Source organism: Quercus suber, unplaced genomic scaffold (assembly GCF_002906115.3).
Source record: "Quercus suber isolate HL8 unplaced genomic scaffold, Cork oak 2.0 scaffold_74, whole genome shotgun sequence".
NCBI lineage: Eukaryota > Viridiplantae > Streptophyta > Magnoliopsida > Fagales > Fagaceae > Quercus > Quercus suber.
The window spans coordinates 1,164,204-1,188,484 of NW_027069539.1; the positions used below are offsets into that span (position 1 = coordinate 1,164,204).

The 24,281-nt window shown below is 34.6% G+C and overlaps 1 protein-coding gene and 1 long non-coding RNA gene across 2 annotated transcripts; one reads left to right on the forward strand and one right to left on the reverse strand.

Annotated features, from left to right (window-relative positions):
* Positions 1-6,795: 6,795 nt before the first annotated feature.
* Positions 6,796-9,035, reverse strand: LOC111994440 (uncharacterized). Its single transcript, XM_024026320.2, has 2 exons — positions 8,847-9,035; positions 6,796-7,835 (listed from the first exon to the last, which is right to left on the reverse strand). Exons 1-2 carry the CDS (start codon positions 8,880-8,882, stop codon positions 6,918-6,920), a joined length of 954 nt encoding a protein of 317 aa, XP_023882088.1. The 5' UTR covers positions 8,883-9,035; the 3' UTR covers positions 6,796-6,917.
* A 10,828-nt stretch (positions 9,036-19,863) lies between these two features.
* Positions 19,864-21,113, forward strand: LOC111994426 (uncharacterized). The gene is made up of 2 exons (XR_010628954.1): positions 19,864-20,691; positions 20,894-21,113. It is a non-coding gene; the product is annotated as an uncharacterized LOC111994426 (long non-coding RNA).
* Positions 21,114-24,281: the final 3,168 nt, after the last annotated feature.

A 24,281-nucleotide genomic window follows, 5' to 3' on the forward strand; every position in this document is an offset into this window, starting at 1 on the left:
TTTCATACCTTTTTTCTAGGAAATCTTTGAAATTTTTTCTAAAGGTTTCATGGATCATCACGTACTTAGCTTGCGTAAGTTTTAATTTCTTTAAACCTTTCATTTTCTCCTTGGCCAACCTTCTTGGCCTTCGAATTTTTATTTATCTACTTATCAATTTCAATAGCTCCCTTTTAGTTTGTTGAGATGGGTAGGTTTAGGCACTTAATGGACTCCCCTGCCAAAATAGAGGCTTTTAAGGAAAAATATCACATACCATAGGAAGTCGTCCTGCAATACTGTTCCCAGAACAGATAGAAATAGACCAAGAAGAGGGAGAAGTTGTTATCCCCTTGAGCCTTTATAGAAGGGGGAATGACCCTCATAATGGGTAGGATAACAAGGGATTACCTCTTCAACCATAGGTTATGCCCCCACCAGTGTGCTCCTAACCTATTCATGATTTTGGGTAGCGTTGATGCTCTTAATGAGCATCTGGGTCTGCAGCTCACTTGGCATGATGTGGTTCACATGTACAAGTGCCATTCCCAAAAAAACCGCGGGATACTATCTCAAATCCCACTCAGACGTGGTGAGATTGATATCATGTCTACCTAGATCCAACAAAGGCATGAACGATGATTACCTTATAGCTTCAGAAGCGTGGCACGATGGCATTCACTGCCCCGTCCAAGCGGGAAAACCAAGTGGGGTGCCTTAGAATTAGGTTTCCTAGTGATAGATTTGGACTCTATAACCCCGACCTTGTTTTGTTTCTTTTCGTTTCATTCCTTTTTTTTTTTATTACGGCTTTCAGCTTTTTAACCATGTTTTGTTCTTCGGCTGTGTTCACAGATAAAAGGCATGTAGCCCCAAGGATTAGTTTAACCAATGTTCAAGCCCTCAATTACTTATTGAGATCCTAGATCTTTGTAAGTGAAGACAGGCAGTTGCGGGCCGTTCATCTAATATTGGACTTTTAGCCCATCTCGAAGATATTCCAAGAAATTGGCCACACCATAAGAGCGGGTGACCCACAGATAAATTGGATTGACGTATCTCGGCCCCACTTTTTAGCCCAAGACGACCTTCCACTAGTAACACACCCATTCCCACAAGGCATTCCTTTGGTCGTCCAACCAATTCAGCAGGTTCCTCTTGAAGTAGCAGCAGTTGGAGAAAGGATTGCTTCCTCAAACTCCACGCTTAAAGAAGAGATTGATAAGTTTCATTTCCAAGAGGAAAAGCCTTAGGGGGTGCAAGTGATATCCGTCTCGGACACCAAGGACGAACCTAATAGACACTCAAGTGTTCACACCCCAGTTCTTGTTGTTACTAGGATCGAGTCCAGTTTAGAAAAAGAAGAAGAAGAAATGTCTTTAAACCCAAAAAGAAATTTGAAGGATCTTATGGCCTCAAGGAATAAAAGGTTAACCATATAGGAATCCCCCAAGTCCCAGGCCCCTACCAATCTTCCCCTTCCCCCTCCTCAAATTCCCACTGACCTCAGGTTGAAGCCAATTCCTAAATTGAAGAAGAAAAGGCCGAACGAGGCACTTGAGGAAGGCGAGGTGGGCTCCTATAAGGGGACTAAACAACAAAAGGTGGCTAAAAACTAACAAGGCAAGAGGTCCATTTCCTTTGATAGCCGGAAGGACTCTTTAGAAGCCGAAGTGCTCCGACCACCACACACTTGGTCTCCAAGGTTGGAGGTGGATGGTGCCCCCATCCTTTTTGACACTTCAGTTTGGAATTTTCAAGAGGGGTAGGCGGGTCATATTGCTGAAGCTCTAAAGCAGCCACTTCTTCTTCCAAGAGATATGGATGCTTACAGGCGTTTTAAACAGCCCGACCTCTTTTTGTCCCTTAAGAGGGATCTTGCTATGGTAAGTAGTTTGACACGTTCCTCTAATTAAATGCTTAACCGCCGTTGTTCATTCTTTCTCATGTTCTTACATGAAATCATTCTGTTCTTTTTATGTAGATTACCCAACAGGTTTTCGTGACTGAGGAATCGGTCAAGGATGCCTGCAATGAAGTTAAGGCAGAGGCCTAATCCTGCGTTGAGATTGAGAAGTCATTGGGGGCTCTCAAGCAAGACCAAGTCAAAATATCTGAGAAATTAAAGGAGGCAGTCTAGGCTAGGGACAGTGCCAAGGTAGGCCTAAAGACTGCAGAAAAGCAAGTTGAGGACCAACGTCAAAAGCTCTATTTGACCGAGATAAACCTGGCCACGGAGTGGTAGATGGTCAAGGACCTCAGGGCAGAGCTACAAAAGACCAAGGAAGCGGTTCAACTGGCCAAGGAGGTGGTTGAAGCTAAAAACACAAGCATCTTACTAGCTCGGTGTTGAAGAGACTCAGGTGAGACTTGCTGAAGAACTTTCTGAAGTCTGCAGGAATTATTGCGATGTGTTATGGGGTAAGGCCCTAGGATTTGTTTAAAACTTATAAAGATGTCATTCAGTGTTAACTTTCCCATATCATCTGGTCCGAGAACTTCAAGAATGAATGAGTTTCAGTTTAAACACTTATAAAAAGTTGTCATTGAGTGTTAACTTCCCCATATCATTTGGTTCGAGGACTTCAGGTATAATTGAGTTTTAGTTTAAACACTTATAAAAGTTGTCATTGATTGTTAACTTTTCCATATCATCTGGTTCGAGGACTTCAGGAATGATTGAGTTTTAGTTTAAACACTTATAAAAGTTGTCATTGAGTGTTAACCTCCCCATATCATCTGGTCCGAGGACTTCAGGCATGATTGAGTTTTAGTTTAAACACTTATAAAAGTTGTCATTGAGTGTTAACTTCCCTATATCATTTGATCCGAGAACTTCAGGCATGATTGAGTTTAAGTTTAAACACTTACATATAAAAGAAAAAATAGAAAGTACCAAGCCTTTATATAACAAATGGACATATTGATCAAGGAAATATTTACTAATAATAATACATTTTTATGTTGTTTACATTCCAAAGGTGTGGTATTACATACTCATCTAAATCTTCCAGAAAGTATGCCCCGATGCCAATCCCTAAGGTAATACGGTATAGTCCTTCCCAGTTGGGCCCTAACTTTCCCCACGCTGGGTTCTTTGCAGTGCCCAGAACCTTTCTTAACACTAAATCACCAAGTGCTAATGGTCTCAGCTTCACGTTGTCATCATAACCCTACTTGAGTTTGTGTTGGTAATATGCCAATTGAACCATTACATTCTCTCTTCTCTCTTCAATCAAATCTAAGCACTTTTCTAGTAACCCAGTGTTATTGCTCAGACTTATTGAGCTAGCCCTTAACGTTGGGAAGCCGGTTTCCAAGGAGATAACAACTTCGTCGCCATAAGTCATTGGGAAGAGAGTTTCCCCAGTAGATCTACGAGGCGTGGTCCGATATGTCCAGAGGACATGTGGCAGTTCTTCTACCCATTTTTCCTTCGCATCATCTAGCCTTTTCTTGAGTCCATTTACTATGACCTTGTTAACAGCTTCTACTTATCCATTCCCTTGGGGATAAGCGGGGGTAGAATATTTATTCGTAATTCCCAACTCACAGCAATATCTCTTGAAAGATTTGCTATCAAACTGAAGGTCGCTGTCTAAGATGAAGGTATGAGGGACCCCGAATTGGATGACAATGTCTTTCCAGACAAACTTCTTGGCATCCACATCTCTAATGTTTGCTAGGGGTTCAGCTTCAACCCACTTAGTGAAGTAGTCCATATCGACCAGTAGGTATCTCTTGTTTCCTACTGCCTTAGGGAAATGGCTTACAATGTCTAAGCCCCATTGAGCGAATGGCCAAGGGCTGGACAGAGGATTAAGGACTCCCCTCGGTTGGTGTATATTTGGTGTGAACCGTTGGCACTGGTCGCATTTTTTCACATATTCTTGTGCTTCCCTTTGCATATTTGGCCACCAACAGCCTTGAGTGATGGCTCTGTGCGCCAGAGATCTGCCTCCAGTGTGACTTCCGCAAATTCCCTCATGTAACTCCTCGAGGAGTAATTTAGTTGCTTCAGGATGTACACATAACAGGTATGGCACTGAGAAGGAGCGTTTGTATAATTTCTGGTCCTCTGACAGCCAAAACCGAGGAGTCTTTCTCCATACCTTATCAGCTTCTGACTTTTCTTTAGGCAGGGTATCTTCCTTCAAGAATAGGTATTGTCTTTCTTGTTTGATATACTAGAACCTTGGACATGTGCGTGTGAGACATGTCTTCTCCAATATGAGAGTTAATGTGGTCCACAGGCCACATTAGGGTACTATTTTAATTATTTTTGGTTTAATTTTCATTTAAAATATTGGGTGGTATCTAAAAATAGAAACCTATTTTATCATGGCTTTGGCAATGGATGATGAATTTCAAATAACTGAACATGTATTGCACTTTCCTTAGTGGAAGAAATGTGATATAGAAATTGACATAAAAAAGAGGACTCCTACTTTAGCCTTTAAAAAAACTTGTGCAACTCCTTCAGAAAAGGCTAATGAAGCCAGGTATAGGCAGAGGAGACCTCATTAAAAGTTAGTTGTGAATTTGCTGTTCTCTTCAAGCCACTTGAACGATCTAACTTGAGGTACGTGTCTATTCTTTTCTACTATTTATATTTTTAGTATTCTAAAGTAAGGTCTCAAGAGGTTAGACCTTGGTGTAATGGCAAGTGTCTTCCACCAAAGTGATAAGTCGCAACTTCAAATTAGAGAATCAGACTCTCCAAAAAAAAAAAAAAAAATTTGAGGGTAAGACTGTCTATTAATCACCTCTATTAGACCCTACAAAAGTGGGTTCTTTGTGCACAAGGTATGACTGCCCTTTTTTTAATAGTAAGGTCTCAAAATGTATGCTTTCTCAATGAAGACTTGCAGCTGAATACATATTTGTCTAACTGTTATCAAGATGTGTCTTCTTTACTCGGAGAATGTTGTCCTATTTTTTGTTGGATTAACATGGCTGATAATCAATCATATAGTCGACCATAAGTACTGTAAGATCAACCATTTAGATTAGTTTTTGTGCTGCATCATTTTTTTTTTTTCCATCTGCCTGTTTGCTGCAAGCTTGCAACATGTTCTAGAGTTTCATATGAAATTAGGATAATAATTCAAATTTAAATTCTAACTAGGCATTAAGTCTTAACAGCTCTGTAGTCCATATAATTTCACAAGATGATTATCAGCTGACAAGATAGTTATAATTTCTTGCTCATTAGTTCTATTGAAATGTGGGGTAGCATTTGCTGGAAATATCATCCATCAATCAATACTGTACAAGGAGTATTATTTGCAAAAAATGAGGAAGTAGGAGGCTCCTAGTCTGCTTTAATAGTTTTCTGTTAACTCGGCATCACAAAGTTAAATTGAACCTTTTTTCTATCTTTGGTTTGAGGATCCTACATGTATCTTTAGAATCATTATCTCACTTGTACTCTAAATCCATGTAAACACCTGCAACTTTTATCTGTCATAAGTTCATTGTAGGTTCTGGAAGCGCTTTAAGTGAACATAGTGCTCCTACTTTTTTCTCAACTCAGCTTGGTGAAGCAAATCAACTGACATTATTTGATTCATGCTACATGTCGAAGTTTTGAGTGATGTAACTTTTACCACACCATTTTTTACAATTATCTTCTGTGGCATATTATGACTAACTACCTGTTACTTTCATATGGACCCATAACTTTTTCTTTACTATTCATACTTTGCCACATCAAAGTTGTAGCGCAAAAGACTATGGTCTTAGATTTTTCTCATTTTATATTAAACGAAGAAAAAATTATTGAGTGATGTAACATTAACAAAAAGTTACACCAAATATCACCATTGGATTTCATGTTTTCTATGTTGTTAAGGTGCATGCCAAATTATTGTGCTAATCGGATATTATTTATCATTTGATCAATAATTCATCTTTTGTGCATAATTTTAAAATACAAAAATTTGAAATTTAAATATTTTATAGACGAGATAGTTATACTTATTGATCATCTTCAAATTTTGCAAGCATAAAGAGTATAAGAGGAAAATGTAATTCAATGGTAAATTTGTCAAAATTTGCATCCATTAAAAAAAATTTAATAATGTAATATTACTTAAAATTATATAAAATATAACTTAAACATAACCCTTGCATATACAGCTGTATAGCCAGTTTTTTATTTAAGAATCTAGTTAAAGTATTCATTTCAATTTTTTTTTTTTTCTTTTCAACTCTCAAACCATATTACTTTTCATTTTCTTATTTTCATTTCAAAACATCCAAACAAGAGAGATAAATATTCAATTCTTTTCAATTTTTTTTTTTTTTTTATATTCTATACATTTTATTCCACTCCATTTATTTCTCCGAAGTTAAGAATTCAATAATGCTACCATCATGTAATGGGCTATATAGGTTGACGTAGGCTCAATTGGTTGATGCTGATATTGCTAATCGGAACTGTAATTACAGTTCTGACAGACTTAATTGGATCAAAGTGAATAGTTTATTAGAATGGAATGCCTCATTACCCGGGTTTTTTGTTTGGGTTGAGTGCCTCATTACCCGTTTATTCACATGCTGAATGATCACATCTATGTATCTATATCACTATAAGTCCTAGTCAATATCATGTAATAGCTAATTAAAATTAATATCCTATTCACATGCTGAATGATCACATCTATGTATCTATATCACTATAAGTCCTAGTCAATATCATGTAATAGTTAATTAAAATTAATCTCCAAAATATAAAACTAGTTTTTTCTCGACTTTCTTGTGCCAGAATTAACTGAAAAGGTAGGATTTCAGTGTACAAGGACACAAAAAGGATAAACCAAGTTAAAGAGCTATGTCAATATTTCAATATTTAAACCCCAAAACAAAGTATCCCCATTTACACCTTCAACCACTGAATTTCGATTTTTACATAAGAGAAGCAAAGTTCAGTGATTTTACTGAAACCTTTGTCGCTTGCCTGCTGGGACATGATTGTTAAAACTAGAAATTGTGGTCAATGGCCTCATATTGTTTGAATATGAATTAGAAGGGCCACTAGCAAAATTTAACATGGCTGCTGAACAAGTTTGAGAAGTCCCACGAGACATTACAGGATATGTGGATGAATTCAGTGGTTTTTGGACCATGTAGCCAGCATTTGCAGGAGATTTAGAAGAGAAATCTGCAGTCTCACAACCTTTGATGGAAAAAGGAGGAATTTTGAAGGGTTGCAAAGGCGGAGGATTTCGCCAACGAGGAAGTGGCCCGGCAACAATAAGCGTTTGAAGTAAAGGACCAGCTTCCATCACAGCTTGTAAGAGTTTTCCCTTTTGAGGCAAAGCTTTTCCTTTAACAAGATTATCAATTACTTCAGAAGCTGGATCAATTTTTGCCTTTCCAGGAGAGGCTAAATCTGTTGACATAGAGCCATTATAGTCATGAACAAGGGGCCGATTTACAAACCCCACGTTACCTGAATCAACCACATTAATGTTTGAGAAATCTGGGGATGAAACAGCATCAAATAGAGAATCTACTGCGGAAGAGCCATGTGATTGGTGGTTATATGTTTCAGATAGACTGTTAGATTCTGTTATGCTAGAGTTTGCTTTAGCAGGTATTACTAGAGGACTTTCAGGGTGGACATGTGGGTGTATATTGGGTAATTCAGTTGGGCTAGAAGCCATGAGCTTGTTTAGGAGATTTTGCAGCTGGTCTCTAGCTTCATCTCTTTCTTGATATGCAATCTTCAGAAGATTGTGTAAATTCCTCACACTCTCCCTGTTCTTTCTGATTTCCTCATTTGCTTCAATTTTAATTGTCTCCAGTTCAAGAGTGGTGTAGATAAGCTTCTGCTTCACCTCATCAATGTTCTGTCAATATTCGAAACAGGACAGTTAGCTTGAGAGAGAGGCTCAAACAGTAGGAACAAAAATTTTAAGGAACAACTGAGAGAAGAAAGACATACAAACACACACAGGGATCATCAATTAGGGATATATATACACATACAATTTTAAGCAATGAATTGAGATACTAAAGAAGCCCAACGATTGACAATAAAGTTTTTGTAAAAAAATAAAATATTTCAGAGAGAGCGAAAATCAACTTCAGCCCAATAGCTTCAAAGTGACCATTGACACCAAAATCCTTTTGAAGAAAGAATCTCATCGGCACAAAATAGGTTACTGATCAAAAACTATTTCAAAGTTAAGAGGAACAGTAAAATCCCAAAAACGGCCCAGAAAGATCGAGCCCCTGCAGTCAAACCGTACTTCTTTTTGAAATTGAAGAACAGGGGACAAGAAGATAGAGAGAGCGAGTTAAAGTCATCATTAATACACCTAACTCTGAAATACAATGAAATATCACAACAATACACAGTATACACTGACATCTTGAAGCTGGTTTAGACAGATGGGCCAACAAAATGCACTTTTACACAAGAGTAAGGTCTTGGATACTCAGATTGAAATTTTGGCAAAGCCTGAAAAACAATATGCATTCTCTACAACCTTTACTGAAAATACAACCCATAGAAAGCCAATAGTCTTTTCTGGAGAAGAGGAAAAACCATTGCTGCAAAGACAGTATTAACAAAACGGGAAATATAAAAACTGAAACTTTGGAAGCCAAAAAAGTTCAATGGCCAATGTTTAAAATATGCATAACTAGTAAATAAACATAAAGGAACTGAAACATAGAATTAAGAGAAGAATGAAATATACCCAGAAAGAACCTTGAATACATTATGGTCACTCGGTAAAAAACCCTCACAGAACATACAATTTTAGTTGGAAAAGGAAGAACCCCAAAAAAAAAACCTTCAAATGACAAACAAAACAAGACCCAGATGAAGAAAATGAGGAAGGAGTATGACCAACCTCTTGGTAACTCCAAAGACAACCGAACTCTTCCATACTATCTCTATTCTCTACCTTGTTGTTTGAAAACAAAAAGGCAAAAAAATTAAAAAACAAGGTATTGGGGGGGTTCAAGGAAGGTATGGTGTGACCCTTATAAATAGAAGAACAATGAGGCACGTAGAACAATAGAGAGAGAGAAAGAGAGATGGCTTTTTCACAAAGTTCCAGAGAAACCTGTCGGCATCAAAGAAAATATAAGGAAAGGAAAAACCTTCCGTATAGAAAATTTAGCTGATACCATTTTCTACTCAATGTGAAAATATTGATTTTTTTTTTTTTTTTATTGAAACCCTTCCCACACTTTCAGGAACTTTGTCTCTTACTTGAAACAATTTATACTCTCTCTCTCTCAATCCTTATATTGGTCAAGAATTAAATTCCTGTTATATTTTCCTTATATATAATCATTTCCTTAAAAGTAAAAAAAAAAAAAAAAAAATTTAAAGGTTCATGTTTTATATTTTTTTCATATGAAACATTATTAAAAAAAGAAAAGTCACTTTGTACAAGGCTAAAACCACGCTCTTGCGGAATACGCGGTTTTATTTTAGTAAGTTTCCATACATACCCCGGTAGTGAAAAGAATTTCCTTCCCGCGGCCCCCGGTTTTTAAATTGGGAAGATTCGGAGTGTTTTAAAAGGCAGACCATTATGGGTGATGGTGTGTCTTATTTTTTATTGGGTGATCAATAATTGAACTAAGATCAACACCGTCTGATCAATTTTCTGTTTGGTTATTGGTCCTTTCCTATATCAATGTTATGTCTGCAATGTTTCTGATCTTATTCTTTAGTTTTTGAGGTCAACTTTTCCTAAATGCTTTGTCCCTTACCGAAAATATTATTTTGATTTTTTGGGGGTCATGGTTAATGAAAGATTTGAATATTTTTCCCTTTTAAAAATTGTATATCCTTCTTTCTTTCTTTTTTTTTTTTTTTTTTTTTTGACTCTTTCTTTGGTATCTTGGATTTTTTTTTAATATATGAAAAAAGTTAACAGATGTTTTAAGAATATTGATTTATGAAATATTTTTAAAAGATTTTAATAGGGAAGAAAAAAAAATGACTTTTCTTTACTTTTTTTAATATTTCTTATAAAATTGATAACAAAACTTTTTTTAAATAGTTTTCTAACGAATATCCTAAAAGCATCTATTAACAGACTCTTTTTATCTAAAATAAAAATTAAACCTATAGCATCCTAGATCCATGATAATTATACTTTTTTATTAGAAAAAGATAATTATTCTTTATATATTATCATATCAATAACCAATTACTATAACCCACTTTACTACTTGATTATCCTCACCCCCCAAAAAAAAAAAAAAAATCCTCTACCTTGATAGCATTGACCTTAAGCCCATAAAATTTTGGTACTAACAACTATTTTTCAGCAGGAATATTGTAGCCCCTATTGTTTTCGTATGATGTGAATAGAACCTGCATGCCTCAGTTGACATTTTTATCCCCCAAAAAGAAAAGAAAGAAAAAAAAAATGAAAGGCCACGTGTTATTGGATTATTATTAATATTATTATATATTTTTTTTTATGAAATGTGTTATTGCTTTAATTTCATGAGAGTGAATTATATATTCACTAGTAGTAGGAATGCACACTGTCTTTCCATAAAGTAGTCATTGAAAATGCCTGCCCACCGGGTTATTAAACCCTCGTTTTGCAACATACACTATTTTAGTTGAAAAAAAAAAAAAAAAAAAGGTTATGCTTAAATTATTTTTGTTTTGGACACTCTTTTATAATGAAGGACGAGGCGGACCCAATTGATTAGATAATCTACCTAGGGCTGTACTAGATTGCGTTGTGAACTGCCCAAGAAAACCGAAACTAACCATACAATGGTTGACTTATTTTATATTCATGTTATTCTTATTCTATTTGGTAACTTTCGCAACACTTTCTGTTTTTCCTTGTACTCTGTTTGGCTGTAGCATACACTCCAAGACGTTTTTTGGTTTTTTGAGGAAACATATACTCCTAAGTCCTAATAGTAATTATTCTCAAAAAAAAAAAAAAAAAAAAGGTCCCAAGACTTTTTACGGATTATTATATTTATTTACTTAAATTTGGTGAACTTATAAGTAATAATTGCATTTGGATGGAAATATTCCCCATATGATATCATCCAGCCTAATTTGTTTTGTAGCAAGCAAGTTTTTCCCATCATGAAGAGTTGAAGAGGAAAAGATAAACTTTGTTTCTCCCGCCTCATCTCACCACTCCCTGAATACTTATGTGTGTGTATATAATTTAATCTTTAAAAGAAAACACAAATTGATTGTGTGCTCTCTTCTCTATCCCAATAAGACCTCCAAAATTGGGGGTCAAAGAACTCCAACTCAATTGAAATCTTAAACTGTTTCACAAAAAAAAAAAAAAAAAAAGAAGATTTTGATCTCTTTTTTTGGGTTAAATTTTATGCTTGGATGATTGAATCGTGATATGTGATTTTATATATAAAATTAATGTTAGTATGGTTAGTATTAATTCATTCAGTAATGTGTTTAATTTTTGTTTCTGTTCGAGTAGGATAACATTGTTGGGTGACTTTATTATTCAATGAATTCATAATAATGGCTTTGACAAATTAGAGCTTTAAAATTTATTTTATTCATTATATAATTAAAGTTAAAGTTTTTTTTTTAATACAAAATAAAAATTCTACTCTAACTTAATCTAAGTGTATATATGTGTGTGAAACTCCCTTCTGGAGACTTGAACCCAGACTCTTACCTCCTATACCCCACAAACACTTATACTTGTAAAGTGACTACCATACCAAGGGTGCGTGGTAGTAATTAAAGCCAAAATTAAGAGAAAAAATCAATTAGATCTCAAATTAGATTTCAATTGTGGGCTAATTTTGTGTCATGTGTCTATTAAAGTGTTTTAATCTTTGTGCCAAGTGAGTTAATGAATGCAAAATACTAATCATTTAATAATAATGAATATAAAAATAAAAAATAAAAAAACAATTATATATCTACTCAACAAAAGTCACCACACTTTCTATCTTATTAAAAATTAGAATAAAAATGATCACAAATTGTATTAAACTTAGGCAGATTTTAATATGCATCTTATTATGTTTATTTTTTCTAATAATTCAATCAATTGTGTGTATTTTTATGATTAAAAAAATGTGATTATTTTTAAATGCATCAATGCGTATGCATGGGTTATGCAGGGATTACATGCTAGTATATATTTAAAGCCAAAACTTGGATAAAATTTAAATAAATTCTAAATTGGATTCTAATTGTTGTCTAATTTTGCACCATGATTCATATCTTTTTTTTTAAATTATTGTTCTATATGAGTTAATGTTGTGAAAAAAAGATAAAGAATCTAATATAAATAAACCATAAAAAATCCAATAAAACAAAAAACAGAAAGAAAGAGTAAACTAGTGTATATTAAAATAAAAAAATAAGAGAGAGAGAGAGAGAGAGAGAGAGAGAGAGAGAGAGAGAGAGAGAGAGAGAGAGAGAGAGAGAGTAAAACTCATGTATGTATATTTATGACTTAAACAGTGAATAATTTGAATTCATATATGTATATAATTTTAATTGTTTTTAATTGTACCATACATATGCACATGTTATACACTAGTATTATATTATAATTTTATATCATAGTCAATGTTTCTTTTATTCATAATATTTTTAATTATAAATACTTATTAGAAAATATCAATTTGAATATGAAAAACTTAAGAAAAAATGAACAAAAAATTGAAAAATTAATTGAATCTTAAACGGGATCTCTTGATAAAGCAATTACTAGGTCAACAAGAAACATAATAGAAACTTTATGCAAAATCTCACACATCAATAAGACTCATAAAATAATGAAATTTTACAATGGAAAGACAATAAAAAAAAATTATAATGATGTTCAAACATATACTATTAATATAACAACTCTTAATTATATAAAAAGAATAAGTTCTTTTTTAAATGTATACATTTCAAATATGTAATGTAACAACTCTTGATTGCATCAAAATTACTCACTTAAAATTGTTGTCTTAGACCTAAAATTATGTTGAGCCGACCTATCACATATTATGAAAAGTTCACTTCATGCGTCTCTGCTATTTCTAACATATATAACCACCCTCTTACGTATACGCCATGGTTTTATCCTAATTTTTTTTTTTTTAAATTAAAAAAAAAAAAGGCACAAAAGATAAAACTCTGGTCAAAAAGAAAAACTTTAGTTGAAGAGTGTGCACGTCCACTAAGGGTACTTGTGACATATTATCAACCCAAGAATGAACTGAATTAGTTACATTTTATTCAGATGGCACAAATCCACATCTCACAACAGGAATTTTTTGCCATCAGGTGCAAACAAAATCCATTCTTTTTTATTTAATCAATATTTCTAATGTAAAGTACAAACCAACCTCATAAAACCTTGGTCTGACAGAACCAATGAACATGGATGAGGAATTCCATAGGAAAACCGGAAGATTTCTTTCTTTATACCCGACAAGCGGTTTCGGCACTCTTCAAGTTTTTTCATTTAAAATATTGGGTCCATTTGATACGTGTGTTTAAATAACAGTTTTTGATTTTTTTTAAAATACGTATAAGTGAAAAAATGTAGAAAAATACGTTTAATTTTTTTTAACACGTTTAATATTATTTAAAAATTGAAAACATGTGTTTAAACACATGTACCAAATGAACCATTTATAATCAATTTTTGAACTCTAACAACATGACCCTTGCAGTATATAAGTTTCATACCACACTGCAAGTTTAGTCATTGGATCAATCAATAATGATGTTTGCATGCATTATCAATTATGTCATTATTTCTTAATCCAACTGTTAGTGTGTAAAGTAGTATACATGTATTATACAACTAGGCATAGAGTCAGTGTTCCCCACAAGCATTTTTATATATAATTTAGTCGTTTAGTGGAATTAAATTTGTGGGTTCGCTTTTAACTATAGGAAGCAGACGAAACCGCTAAATATAAAATACCTCATTTACGACAAAGCTACTAAATTGAAAACTATTGGGTTCTCTTAATGCAATGTATCTAGCATATAGCATATACTATACGTGTGTAAGTGTGTGATTTCTTATGTGTGGGACTGTATATTTATTATTTATATTTTGCTTAATCAAATGGCTACCTTCTACCTTCAAAAGTTGACCTACGTACCCTTATTGTAGTTTAGTGTAAAAACTTATACAGGGAAGAGATCTTAAAGTATATGCGTGTAACAATTTGGGGTGTGTAAAAGTACTCATTACAATATGAAAGTCTTCAATATTTTGACATCTTAATATTAAAGGTGGATATATATATGCGTATATGGGACATCTCATTTTTCAAAATTCTCATGCTCTCTCTTTATCTCTTATATGTTGAACATGGAAAAAGAACACCCTAGCTAGCATGACAACCATATTTAAGAGAAATAATCACATTGAAACAATAGTGGTAGCAATCATATTCAAGAAATACAAAGATGATTGTTAGTAAACAGCTATTTAGGATACATATTTTCAAAGATTCATTTTCAAACCAATCGACCTAAACAGTAGTGTGACCAACTGAACATCCTTACGAGCAGCGCGCGCAGTATGGTCATGTGGATGATAAAGAGATTAGCTATACGGCCTATAAACCTATTAAAATGCTATGAAGCCACTTTGTAGGGTTATTTTTGTAAATTCGGTGGATCAACTTTGAAGAATGGTCCCAAAAAGTGGAGACCAGTTTCCATTTTACCTCCTTCGCCTCCAAACGCGTAACGACTTTACCTGTCAATCCAATCATCTAAATTCGTGTAAAAAAATTTTATGTAAAAGCAAAGGAAAAAAAAAAAAAAAGACAGAAAAGAGTTTTAGGTAAAATTCAGTCACCTCCCATGCAAGTTACGTCTAACATTTTTCAAAACTATTCAAAGTTGGTATTTAAATCGTTACTCTTTTTTTTTTTTTTTCTTCTTTTTCTTTTTCACAAATAAAGAGTAAATTAGTTAATTTTAAAATGTTTTAAACTTGTTAAGTGCTAACTCAAATGTCCAATTATTCTACCCAAACTTTGAACTACGTACACTTGGTCCTCATAATTATAGGAAGCCACGTGTCAACACAGTTAGAGAATCTACCTTGCACTAGGCACGTTTGGTTCCGACATGGCTACATAATGTATAATTTGATTCTTATTAATAATTTAAAAATAAAAAGCTAAAATTGTTTACAGCAAGATAATACGTCTTTATCATAGAGGTGGGGCTTAATAACTATTGCAGCGATCACCCATTAGATTGTCGTTTAGTGCACATGCACATGGGCAAAATTAGGTACAAGTCATGTGAGGGCCTACACGTGTAGACAAAATGAAATCCAACTTGAAAGAAGTCACACTCGTGCTGCTCATGTCATTGCCCCTCACATCACGACACTTGGCGTGCAGACCGTGCGGCGAGGCACATGCACATTTTGGCTTGCTTTGTAGCTCTTTTTCAATGCTAGCTCTGCACGTGTCCCCATCCACCACAATATACATTTAGCTTAGAGCTAAAAAAAATACATGGGGTTTGAACTTGTGAAATAAAAACAATGTGTGTCGTGAAGAAAAATCAATAGTTTCAACAAGGTAACCAATCTAGATACGGCAACAATGTCATGAAAAAAAAAAACAAAAGGGTCAGTTTCTCTCTTGGATTTCATTTTGATAGATTTAACGAGCCGACAATATATAGTGTTGGATCTTACTCATCATTCTTTTATTGTTAGTTCAAGTTAGAAACTTAGAATTTGACTTATGAAGGTAGAAGAACATGTGTAACAACGTTCTACATAGGACTCTATATAGGGACGTGTAAATTTTTGGCTTCTACGGTTTACCACAAAGTGAACATAGACTAATTTATCAAATTGAGTTTTGAAACCACACAAAATGACAATGTGTATACTTTCAAATAGTGTTTTCCACAACAAATTGCTGAAAGTAGTGTCATGTCACCTCAATATATCCTTTTCAATTTTTGCTTAGAATTCACTCCAACGGTCTCCCTTGGATTCTTGATTTTTTTTTTCATTTGCCCCATTTTTTGTGATTGCTGTATCATATATACTATCATTACTTTCACATGTGTCCCTATAATTATTACTGTTTGTGCTAAAGGTCTTGGTAGGCTATGTTCTATACAACTTTAGTGGTGTGTGTGACTTCCACAGTGGTTCTATTCGTCGTTGTCTTTACGGATCATATTGTTGAACAAAGATGCATGTTAGTATTAACTATTAATCTAGAGTTTAGTGTTTAGTGTTTGCCATTCTCCTCAATTAAAAAATTGTTGTCTGATACAGTTCAAATTAATAACCTGTTTTTACTAAATTTTTGATTGGCAATTGGAAATGTTTAAGATGAAGAAATGTCACGGGTCTACATGCATCTTTCAAAGCTTTGTCTAAGCGGAATATGTAACTGCATAGTACAAACAGCAACAAATATTTGTTAGTTATGGAAATCTGAAATCCCAATAAGATTGCAGTAACGAGTTCCGACCTGCGGTTACTGTCAAATAGTTTGTCACTGATCGAATAGTGATCATGATAGTGTCATTATGATTGCTATATGCCTATATTGTATTAGAGTGGGCACGGTAGAATCTTGGGGACCAAAGGTCTATGTTCTTTTTTAGGATTAGGATATCGGGTGCAATTCACCAACTTTGTCTCACAAAGTTTTTTCATTTTTTACTTTTTCAACTTTTACTTTATACTTTTTATAAATTTTTTCTTAACTTTTTTTAATTAATAGTTAAGATTGAAAGTTACTTCTTGCAACTATCAATCTCAACCATTCATAGCAATTGCATTAGGTGCAATACCTAATCTTAATCCTCCTTTTTAAATCTCAAAAACAAATTGGGATATGATGCAATAGCTAGGGCTATTGCACCATGCAATACCTATAGCCCATGCAATACCTCTCACATCATTTTCATTTTTTTTTCAAAATTTTTAACTTTTTTTAACCTCTCAACTTTTTTACCTTTTTAACTTCTTTGATCCAATGGTTGATATCAAAAGTTAATTTTTTTTTTTTTTTTTAACTTTTAATCTGAACTATTGAGAAGGTATTGCATGGTGCAATAACCCTAATCATTGCAACAACTCTCAATCCCACAAAAACATGGTAGGGGGCTAACTAAGTTGGCATCTTTCACTTGAACATGATCATAGTGGCACCCTACTCGCAAGGTCTAGGCCTGTAAAAACAAGGGATCTGGATGAGCGATAGTTGTGCACCTAGTCCCATCAAAGACCTAAGGTCTCTTTTGCATATATTGTTATATATATATATATATATTATAAAATATTTATTTTTCCTTCTTAAAATTGTTATAATTTTTTTTTATTACTAAACTATTGAAAACATTACACTTTTTGTACTTTTGTGCTCTCTCATTAATTTTTTTTTCCTATGTGTGTAACAAAATGCTTAGAGCATTCACATTGGGAGTGCTAAAAATTTTAGCTTTTTAACACCTCAAAAACCTATTTTATCTATTTTATCACTTTACAATACACCCTATATCAAATCTTATATTTTTACATATAGCCCATTAAAATAACAATAAACAACCCATTAAAATAATAATAAAAACAACCACCACAAAAACTCATAACAACCTGCCACAACCACAATCAACCATCCCCATGACTAGACATAATCACCATTGTGGCAACCACAACCTATCACCAAAAAAAGAAAACCATCACAACCACAACCACCATTACCACTATCATCAACAACCCCCTGCAAAAACCATTAAAATCCACACAACAACCACGACCCATGATGCACAACCACCACACAACCTTAACAAACCCCACAATGAAAATGATAACAATGGCAAAACCCATAACCACACAACCAAGCAAACTCAAAGATCCCACTCACACAAACCCATACTGGCAATGGCAATAGCAAAACCCAATCCATACTAGCAATGACGAGCACCATCACACCCAAAATCAGATCTACCAACACCACCCAAATCAAATCGAATCTGAGGCAGGATAGAGGAAATTGGTGCGGTGGTAAGATGGGTTTGATTGAAGATGGCTTTGGCGGTTTGCAATAGTGAGGAGGTGGTTCACAGTTTCAAGCGATGTGTTTCAGTGGAGCGGCTGGGAGAGAGGGTTGTCAGCTATGGCAAGGAAGAAAGAAAAGAGTGAAAGAGAGAAGAGAGTGAACTAGTGAAGAGAGAGAGAGAGAGAGAGAGAGAGAGAGAGAGAGCGAGAGAGAGAGCATTATTTTATTTGAAAAATAGAAGCAATGGAATAAAAAAAAAAAAATCACTTTTGAGCTACAGTAAACTGCCATCATTTGCAAAAAAATTTAGGGGTAATTACATATAATCCACCTGTGGTGTGGGCGAAAATCACTTTACCTACCTGTGGTTTAAAAAGTGTCATTTTACCCACCTGAGGTATGTTCCATTTGTTTTCCGTAACCCACATATGTTAAAATTAGGGGTAAATAGGTATTTTTGCTCAAATTTTATGTCTCACTCCTTCCAAAACAAAAAATAGCACAAAAATGCAAGAGAAACACGATCAAAAGGGAGGGTTTTGTGAAAATTAATATTTGGACCATGTATTCAAAACTCCTATATTTGGACCCTATATTCTTAAGACCCATTCTGTTTTCACCTCTCCCTACATCTAAACCCCCGAAGGAGTAAACCGTAACCGGCATAAGAGCCTTGAGCATTTGGATGAAGGAGATAGAGAGGTAGATGTAGGTGGAGTTAGAGAACCAGAGGGAAAGGAAGTACAGAGCTTTAATGGGTACCACAGATTTGAGGTAAAGGTCACAAGTCATGGTGGATGGGAGTTCCACGACCTTGAAAACTTTGATGAGAAGGTAAGCGAGGAAGGAACAGAAGGACATGTGGATCATGGTGAGTGAGATCGGGAATGGCCAGTTGTAGAGCTTGCAGTTGAGGATGTACTTGTTGTACACGATAACGGAGAAGCTGAGGAAGATCCAGATTGCTACATAGGTGTAGGAGAGAAGGACCATTTTCACAACACTTTTGGAAAGTGCCATTTTTTTTTTTTTTTTTTGTGTTTTGTGGGATTTGGGAAAAAATGGGAAACCCTTACCTGAAAATTGGGAAATTTTTGAGGTTTGGGGATGTGGGGGTGGGGGGTGAAGGTTAAGGTTTGCTTTTTAAGATGGTTTGTGGAGATTTGGACCCTATATTCTAAAGACCCCCTCTGTTTTCAAGATCATTACACATATTTATCACTTCCTGCACTTATTTGTGTAGGTTGATCTGAGTTTTATTTTTTTTAGGTATGTTCTTCGTGTTCAAGATTTATGTGAATTGAAAGAGAGACCAATACTATTTTTTGATTTGTTTCTCTTGCATTTTTGTGCTATTTTTTATTTTGGGAAGAGAGAGATATAAAATTTAAGCAAGAATACCTATTTACCCCTGATTTTAATAGAGATGGGTTACGGAAAACAAACAAAACATACCTCATATGGGTAAAGTAACACTTTTTAAACCACGGGTAGACAAAGTGATATTTTTGCCTAAACCACAGGTGGGTTATGTGTAATTACCCCAAAAATTTAAGTATGCCACCATCAACATTATAGCATATAGTTTAGTGTATCATTGTGAATGCTCTTAGAGAACCTAATTTTTAGTATTAAAGGACTTGTCATTAACCATTACTTTTTTTATTAATATAAATAAAGGATGCACAAAGTAAGACACATAACAAGAAACTATTGGTCACACATACTATTGGGAGGAAAACTAATTGACGGGGAAAAACAATTATGGAGAGCTCACAAAAAATCCCCAAATTTATTTTTATTTTTTATTTTTTATTTTTTATTATTATTGATGAACACAATGAAATTAGTAGGCTGAATGTCTCGGGCGTCAGTGATCAAAGCACTTGAAAGTCCTAAAAAAGCAAACACAAAATTAGATGCGACCGGGGAAGATCGGCCAAGAATCCTCCGATGATAAAGTTAGTATTTCTGGGATTCCAATTTTTGTGGAAGTGTTTGAATGACTTACCCTCTCAGTGATCAAAGCACTTGAAAGTCCTAAAAAAGCAAACACAAAATTAGAGGCGACCGGGGAAGATCGGCCAAGAATCCTCCGATGATAAAGTTAGTATTTCTAGGATTCCAATTTTTGTGGAGGTGTTTGAATGACTTACCGTCTCATGGATGAATGCTTATATAGCACACACTTTGGGACAATTATTTTTTTAGTAACTTCTCCTATCATTGAGGAATTCGGTAGACTCGGAGGTAACATTCATAACTACCATAAAAGTTACATTATTTAGGTTTGTTTTCCATAACTGTTATTGGAAACTGGCTATGGTAATGAACCTTGGCCTTTGCGTTCTGGGCTAAGGGAGAAGCTCGTCCTAAGCTTGCATGGGGAGAGACATATAGAATGTAGGAAGGTTGTCCAGGTACTTCTTTGGATAGACGACCTCATCATGGACAAGCCTACTATAATGCAATCCATCTACATTTGCTTCGCTTGCCTTGTTTTCCTTGGCCGACCTCAATGGACGAGTTTGGAGTTGGTGTATTATAATACACCATCAATTATTATTGTTGTTTCTTTGTTAAGGAATAATGCAAGAAATGGGCAGCCACGAAAGGACTCCAAGGTGGTGGTGATGGATGCTATGGCTTTTCTACAAGATTTGCATGACATGCATTCTGCTAAATGGCGTCCAATAAATTCAGGTAACTATAAAGTTAATTTTGATAGTGCACTATATACAAACTTGAACATAGCAGGGAGAAGTAACAGCTGGTGTGAGTAGTAAACCGCACATAGTCAATGTGGCTAATGAAATTGAAGTTGCCGCAAACTGCATGGGCTATACGAGTTTTCCCTGGAATTAGCATTGTAATTATTGATGGGACTCTGGTTTTGTGAATGTAGGACTAATGTCTTCAGGACTTGAATTGGAGTCATTGGACACATCTTGGAGAAGGCAAGGGAGGAAGCACAAAATTTCATAAGTTTTCCCTCGCCGAGTTGTTTATGTGTTAATAAAAAAGGGAAAAATTATGATTGATAGAGGAAGCAGAGAAGATTCGGATTTTTACCATGCAATACTTATCAACTACCATTAATGATATACGCAGTTGAATTTCCTTCACTTTTTCGCTAACTATTCTATAATTCCTTTCAGCTTTGATAATCTCCATTTCAGTTAATTCAACCCTCTCCTCCAACTTCTTTGACAAAATATATAAATTCACACCCTTAAATCATTTTGAAAATTTTATAAAGATATTGAAACCATAAAATGGGGAATTAATTTGGGAATTTTTTGTGAGCCCTAGCTCATGAATAGAGGTGGTTTTTTTTTTTTTTTTTTTTTTTTTTTAGAATAATGCAAGAAATGGGCAGCCACGAAAGGACTCCAAGGTGGTGGTGATGGATGCTATGGCTTTTCTACAAGATTTGCATGACATGCATTCTGCTAAATGGCGTCCACTAAATTCAGGTAACTATAAAGTGAATTTTGATAGTGCACTATATACAAACTTGAACATAGCAGGGAGAAGTAACAGCTGGTGTGAGTAGTAAACCGCACATAGTCAATGTGGCTAATGAAATTGAAGTTGCCGCAAACTGCATGGGCTATAAGAGTTTGCCCTGGAATTAGCATTGTAATTATTGATGGGACTCTGGTTTTGTGAATGTAGGACTAATGTCTTCAGGACTTGAATTGGAGTCATTGGACACATCTTGGAGAAGGCAAGGGAGGAAGCACAAAATTTCATAAGTTTTCCCTCGCCGAGTTGTTTGTGTTAATAAAAAAGGGAAAAATTATGATTGATAGAGGAAGCAGAGAAGATTCGGATTTTTACCATGCAATACTTATCAACTACCATTAATGATATACGCACTTGAATTTCCTTCACTTTTTCGCTAACTATTCTATAATTCCTTTCAGCTTTGATAATCTCCATTTCAGTTAATTCACCCCTCTCCTCCAACTTCTTTGACAAAATATATAAATTCACACCCTTAAATCATTTTGAAAATTTTATAAAGATATTGAAACCATAAATGGGGAATTAATTTGGGAATTTTTTGTGAGCCCTAGCTCATGAATAGAGGTGGTTTTTTTTTTTTTTTTTTTCTTCGCCCCACGCCCGGGAGAGGTATCAATTTGGGATTTTGTTTTAGATGATTTGGGTATTTTTCTTTTTGTCCAAATTTTCTTACAAGACCTTTCTCTTAAAGTACATGTGTATCCCATATAAATGGATCTCACATGCTATGAGAGGGTGGTTTCACTTTCATGAGATACCCACTCATACGTGTGATCAATAGTTTCTTGTTATGTATTCCACTTTGTGTGTTTTGTTTAAAAATAAATGGGATGTTCTATGCTAGATTTTTTAATGCTAAAAATAGTACATATGATAAATATTAACGAGAAAATACAGAATGATAGATAGTGTAACGTAGTATTGTGACCTAAATTGAACCCCTCCCCACCCCAACCCTCCTAAGGGGTCTACTTGTTTCTACTATATGAAATCATTTTTCATAGTACAATTATTTTTTAAATCTCAATTTTTTTTTTTCTTATCTATATATACCTTTTCCAAATAGCATGTTACTGAAACAAAAGCTATATCAAAGACATAAGTGACAAGACCTTGAGATGGTGAAGTTTTGGCCACTATTTCTTCTTTTACTGTACAATTTGCCACAATTTTTGTCACAACTTGATGATGTGTGACTATGATTGGTGAACCAATAATCACATGTGAATCCATCACTTTTTTTCTCTACCATTCATAACTACACATGTTATCAAATTGTAGCAAAATGTGTAATAAAGTGTGTCCATCATAGTTTTAAAAACCGAATCGGATCGGTTTATTCAACCAAAAACCGGACCCTCAATTAGTCCTATAAAAACCGTAAAAATCAGTGATTCAACTATAATAATCGTCAATTCAACTGGTAAAAACTGAAAACCATATCATATTTCGGCTCTTTAATTTTTTTCGATTTTTAAAACCATGGTTTCCAGACATTTTTTAGACCCCACCCCTTTTTCTTTTTCTTTTTTTTTAGTTAAACCATTACTTAACTTTCATTACTTAGGACAACTGTCCAAGGCGATAACATCCATATGAATTTGAGTTACAATAGCACTGGGGGTATCTTCCACCCAGATCAGTCATTCTTGTACATTAATAGCTTCCTTAGCCATGAGATGTGCAGCCATATAGCTTCCTTAGACCCCACCCCTTTTTTAATTAAACGAAAATGAGTGCAGTACTGATCAGGTAGGGGGGAAAGTGAAGAAAAGAACTAGTCTCATTTAATGATGAATATATTCATATATGAAGGAACTAAAAGTGCAGATTCTTTTTTAGACTCTTGTATTGGCTCTTTAGCGTTTCTAATTCTTTCCTCGGCAAAAATAAAAAGTTCTTTTTGAGACATTATGCTGTACACTTCCACTTTCAAAGTTCAAACTGCACTGCAGCTAGATAGTTACTCTCAACCTGCAGTGAATTGCCAGTCCTAATCCGAGCTAGCATCTGAGCACCATCATTAAGAAGTATGGACCATAGGATTCTTTAATTAAATTAACCGCGTAAAACGAATCCCATTTTGGCTAAAAAGTAGTAAGCATCCATTTTTTCAATACACATTTGACCAAATTATAAAAAGACGGTTGGTTTGGTCGGACTGATCGCGAACTGTTAGAATCTAGCTATCAATGCTCGAGGCTTTATTGAAGAAAGTCCAAGTTTGAACAGAGTTTAGTTTAGAATGCTCTTTTCGTTGTAGGGAAGACACTCATGACTCAACACCAACAAAGACAAAGGGCCTCATCTACATTAATGATTTTTTGGTGGAGTTTGGTGTAAAAGTAGGTGTATGTGACGGCAAAGAGAAAAGGAACTAAGCTTTTGGAGTTTGTCTCCTCTCCTTTTTGAAGTATGACTTATGTGTGAAGTAGTCATTCTGTTTAGCCTTTAAAATGATTAGATTTGGTGGTAAGAATAATAACAATAAAGATTTTTTGGTTGCATACGAACAAGATTATGAGGGAGACCACCTAACGGGAAAAAAATTAGAGATAATTAAAAAAAGCCATGAGGCTCATAATAGAATAAGTTTGTAGTCAGCAGAAGTCAAAATCACATCGCTTTCATTGGTATCATTGCTGTGACATTAATGATTTAAGAGGGTGCTAGTTAGTTCCTTTTCGTTGAGGCCAAGAGAAAAAGAAAAACACAGGAAGAGGGTGCATAATTAGTTAAAGCCAACTTGCTAGTATTGTTTG

Excerpts from the sequence above, each read along its gene's own strand:
- LOC111994440 (XM_024026320.2), bottom strand. The coding sequence starts at position 8,882 with ATGGAAGAGTTCGGTTGTCTTTGGAGTTACCAAGAG. Across the intron at positions 7,836-8,846 it reads GTCTTTGGAGTTACCAAGAG|AACATTGATGAGGTGAAGCA; the intron begins GTTGGTCATACT and ends GAATATTGACAG.